We start from the raw sequence: 4,998 nt of genomic DNA on the forward strand, positions 1-4,998 counted from the left end.
GCAGCGGTGAGGAGTTTCGACCTAATGTCGCGACTTAGGGTCAAGCGACAGAGGAAAACCAAACAAGGCGCTGGGGGCGTTCGACTTAGTTCTTACCGAAGCGATGGTGAGCTAGGCTCAAACCTAAGGCTAGGGACAAGTAAGTTAGTATTGAATAAGTAAGTAAGTACAGGGGCTTACTAACCTAGGGACAAGAGGTCGAAACTGAGGTCCCTAGGGCAGCAGAGGCCGGCTTATATACAGGGGAGATTAAGGGCAGGCTGTGCGCATTGGTCCGTGCGCAGCTGGTCCGTGCACAGCATGCCGACGCGGCCCCGGGGGCCGGTGAGTCAGAGCGGCTGTGTCAGCGGAGCCCGAGCTGTGCCGTGCGCTGCCGCCCCATCTAATCTAATCGTACAGTAGATAGTGACGCGTCCATATCGGGCATGTAGTACAGAGGTCGCGGGTTCGAGCCCGCGAAAAGGAAAAAAATTAAAAAACGGCTAGACGCCGTGTCAACTCGTGACAGGGACGTACACACATCCGCGGAACAGCAGGAGCCCTTGTTCGGCATTCCACTCCTCAAAACCCCTTTGAAGCCGGGGCGGCCCGAGGTCCTGCACCTTTTCAAGTGCCTCGGCCACCTCCCGATCCTTCTCCGAACATTCCCTGATGCGCTTCAGAAGCGACTGGTCAGCTGTCACTGAGGCATGGCCGCGCCTGGCGGAGGCGATGCGGAAGCGCTCTGGCTTGAGAACCACCTGATCGGTGTTATCATCCTCATCACCGATCTGATGGTCTGATCGGCGCGATAGGGCATCGGCCTTTCCATTGGACGTCCCGGCCTTGTGCGTGATGCGGAAGTCGAAGCGAGCTAGGAACAGCGACCATCGCGCTTGACGGCGTGTGAGATGCTGAGATGTGCGCCAGTACTCGAGGTTCTTGTGATCGGTGACGATCTCGAACTGATTGGGTAACCCCTCGAGATAGTGACGCCAATCATCTAGCGCCTCAATGATCGCGAGCATTTCCTTATCATAGATCTCGTAGTTCCGCTGCGCCGGATCCATCGCATGGGATCTGAAGGCAATGGGATGCCATTTGCCGTCATCCTGCTTCTGCATCAATACACCGCCAGTGGCGTACCCCGAGGCGTCAACCTCAATGCGCGTCTCCCGATTAGGGTCGTACAGCGCCAAGACTGGAGTCGTCGCGAAGAGCCGCTTGAGCTCATCGAAGGCGTGCTGCTCTTCCTCGCCCCAGTGCCATGGGTCGTTCCCTGTGAGCCGGTCGAGTGGTCGCGAGATCTTAGCGAAGTCCTTGATGAAGCGGCGGTAGAAGTTGGAGAACCCCCGGAACTTCTGAACATCTTTTTTGTTCCGGGGTACCGGCCACTCATTAATTACTCTCAGCTTTGCGGGATCCATCGCTACCTCATCGCCACCGAACACATAGCCGACGTAGTCGACCTTGGGAACGTCCCATTCGCACTTCTCAGGCTTCAGGAACAGATCGTTATCCTGAAGGCGGCGTAGAACCTCGCGTGTGACCTTTTCATGCTCCTCCTTGTTGGTGGAGAAGATGAGTATGTCATCCAAGTACACGAGGATCTTGCCACCGACGATGAGATCGTGGAAGATCTCGTTCATCATCGCCTGGAAGGTCGCGGGGGAGTTGGTGAGACCAAAGAACATCACCAAGGGCTCGTACAACCCTCGGTTAGTTACAAACGCCGCCTTCCACTCGTCACCGGCTTTGATCCGGACGTTGTTATACCCCCATCGGACATCGAACTTGGTGAAGAGCGTAGCGCCTCGGAGCTTATCCACCATTTCGGCGATCAACGGCAAGGGATAACGATTTTTGACCGTGATCGCGTTCAATCGGCGATAGTCCTGTACGGGTCGAAGCGTCCCTTCCTTCTTTTTGATGAAGAAAAAGGGGGATGAAATGGGCGACTTCGACTCCCGTATGTAGCCCTTCGCTAGTTGCTCTTTTAGGAACTTGTCTAGTTCCTCCTGCTCGTTGTTCGACAAGGGGTACACTTTAGAGTGGAAGGTCGAGTAGCCGGGCACGAGTTCGATCGCATGATCGTAGGGCTTCCTTTCAGGTAGCCGTTCTGATGCTTCTTTGGAGAAGACATTCAGGAACTCGTGGTACTGTTTAGGTACCGACTCCTCGGCGGTCTTAACGACCTTCTTTTTGATCTCCTCCTCAGCAAACAGCTGGGAGTACGTATGTCCTGCTGCGACGAACAGCTGAGGAGCGCCGGGAAGCGTGACACCTTGCTCCCAGGCTTCGATCAAATCGTCCTCATCCCACTCTACCTCCACCGGATCTTCTTCGGGTTCGAAGTCCGGGAGTACCTTACTCAGGCAGGCACCTATAACCGACCGTTTGGACTTCAGCGAACGTCTGCGCGCCGTGGGCCTGACCCCCGTATCACGCGCAGTCGCTGCTTGCTCCATTCGGCCAGTCCTCCTGGCACTGCACGTTTCAGGGCACCGTGACAATTTGAGGGAGCCCTTCTCCCAATCTATTTCTGGGTTGTGCTCGCGTAGCCAATCCAACCCGACGATCACATCTTCTGGACCGATGTCCGTGACCGTGAACACTGCCTTCTCGACGTGCTCTCCTATATGCATCTGTAGTACTGCTACCTCCGAGATGCTTCCGTCCTTGTTCAGGGTGCCGTCAATATTGTACAGCGGAATTGGTTCCTTCAACTTCCGCGTTTGCACCTTATTTTCGATAATGAATCGCTTGTTAATGAACTTCGTGGTGGCCCCGCTGTCCACCATAGCGATTATGTCCTTGTGCCGTCTTTTTCCTTGAAGTCGAACTGGAATGTGAAAGTGCTGGGACCCCTGGTCCAACTCATACACCATTGCAGTCGACAATACATTATAACGATTACATGATATACCCGGCCCGACGCGTGCGGCACGAAGCGCGGACCGGATCAAAAACCCTCCTCCTTCATTGCTCGATAGTGTTCGAGCTCCTCGCGCATCGACTTCACCTGTGCCATTAAGTCCGCCAGCTCCGATTGCTCGGATTTCGCTGAAGCGGCACTTATACTTGCCGAGGGTGTCGTCGTGACGGGGGCGCTTGTCGCGGCCTGGGTGGAGCCCGAGGCAACCGTAGCCCGCGCGTCGGCGCGTTTTGTGTGAGGTTTGTCCTTACAATTGGGGCACTCGAAGCGTCGGTACCCTTGCTTCCCACAGCCGAAACAACTGCCGGGGAAGTTTCCTTTTCCGACGGCCGCATTGATGCTGGCCGAAGCTGCGTGTGAGTGGGGTGCACCACCACGTGCCCCCCCGCGTCCTCGACCTCGGGCCGAGAAGAAGTTATTTAGTTCGGGCCGACGGGCCCGGCTGATATCGAGGATCTGCTCGACCTCGGTGGCGCGCTTCTCAGCTGCTTGCCACGTGGCAAAGGTCTCGAGCTCGATCTTTCGGTAGACGCGGGAGGGGATGCCGCTCAGGTACTTGTCGCGTAGCTCCAGGTCCCCATACCCAGAGCGATCCGCTGGACCCTTGAACAGCGCGGAGAACTCCGCAGCGGTGCGTTTTTCACGGACCGACTTGTCCGCGCAGAGCTTCGCCAGCTCTACTTGTGCTGCCGCCTCGTCGTCGAGATTTCCGAAGCGGGCCCTGAAGGCGGCGGTAAAGGCTGCTTCGTTTGCGAACGGGGTCGTGGCCCCTTGCACACCCACCTGCACCGATGCGAGCTGGGCAAAGTAGGGAGTGGCCCAGGCGCGGGCATCTCCATCGAGTAGGCTGAGTGCGACCTGCACCTTGAGCTCGATGGTGGTCAACGACGTGTTGACCAGCCAGTAGATGCGCAACTGCGACAGGAACCGGTTGCATTCGATGACTGTTTTGCCATCGTATCGTAGTGGGAGAAGGAGCTTCAAAGTCTCCTTATCGGGGGCGGCTGTAGGGGACGACATTATCGGCGTCGGGGGGGATGGAGGACGCTGCGGGGGCGGAGGCGGCTGTGGTGGCCCTCCGCTGGTCGGACTTCGAGAGGAGCGAGTGCTCGAGCGGCCTCTCGGCGGAGTCGGCGGTGAAGGCGCCGAAGGAAGTTCGGCGGGGGGGTTATGTACGTCAGGGACTGCTGACGCGGGGGCGAGCGCTGGCGGCGAGGCGGACCCAGTAGAAGCCTCGGACTCGGACTCCGAGATTCCTTCTTCACCTGCACCCTCCTCAGGCTCAGGCTCTGGCGCAGGGTCTGGAGGGAGATCTCCTCGAGCTTGACTGGACTCGGCGACAGTTTGGGGAAGGCGGGAGGTAGGGGAGACAGGGCGCGAGTGCCGCGAGGCAGATCGGGATGCGAGGGTGCTTCGGGGTCCGAGCGGGTGTTGCGCTCGTCGGATTGCTTTGTAGCGAGGGTAATCCTCCTCGATCGATCGGGGTGTCCGGTTGGGGCACGGCTGCTGTTCGCAACGATAGAGGACAGTCTCAGGGCCGTCTGGGATGTAGACGTCGATGAGGTCCTGGGAGTCGAATGCGTGGATCTGGCCTTGGCAGGCAGCCACGATGGATGGGGGAAGGAAGGGGAGGTGCGCGTACTACGAAAGGCCGTGCTATACTAGCTTACACCTACGGCGCCCGAGAAGACACTAAGGTTCGCAGTTCACGTGGGGCCCAGTACTGCTTTTGGCTAGTATGCAGCAGGAACCTAAGCCACGCGTCCGTGAGGACAAGTATCGCCCACTGAAGTGCAGATACTGAAGAGTTCGTCCCTTAAGTGGTGGCGATGTATCGTAGGCTATCTAAGTATAGTAAAGTATAGTAAGGGTGCGCACCACCCGACCTATGGGAAAGGAGAAAGTGAGTGTGTTCCGGTGAACGCCGGCAGCGGTGAGGAGTTTCAACCTAATGTCGCGACTTAGGGTCAAGCGACAGAGGAAAACCAAACAAGGCGCTGGGGGCGTTCGACTTAGTTCTTACCGAAGCGATGGTGAGCTAGGCTCAAACCTAAGGCTAGGGACAAGTGAATGTATTAGTTAGT

General features: G+C 57.4%; 1 protein-coding gene across 1 annotated transcript in view; it reads left to right on the top strand.

The window, feature by feature from the left end:
• The window catches only part of POSPLADRAFT_1111908 (hypothetical protein), a gene marked incomplete at both ends in the record, with an annotated part of 958 nt that extends 659 nt beyond the window's left edge, over positions 1–299 (top strand). The window contains one exon of the mRNA XM_024483386.1: positions 210–299. Within this exon, the coding sequence (XP_024342238.1) occupies positions 210–299 (90 nt within the window). The remainder of the gene's footprint in view (positions 1–209) is intronic.
• Positions 300–4,998: the final 4,699 nt, after the last annotated feature.

Source organism: Postia placenta (assembly GCF_002117355.1).
Source record: "Postia placenta MAD-698-R-SB12 unplaced genomic scaffold POSPLAscaffold_3, whole genome shotgun sequence".
In the NCBI taxonomy this organism is placed as follows: Eukaryota; Fungi; Basidiomycota; class Agaricomycetes; order Polyporales; family Adustoporiaceae; genus Rhodonia; species Rhodonia placenta.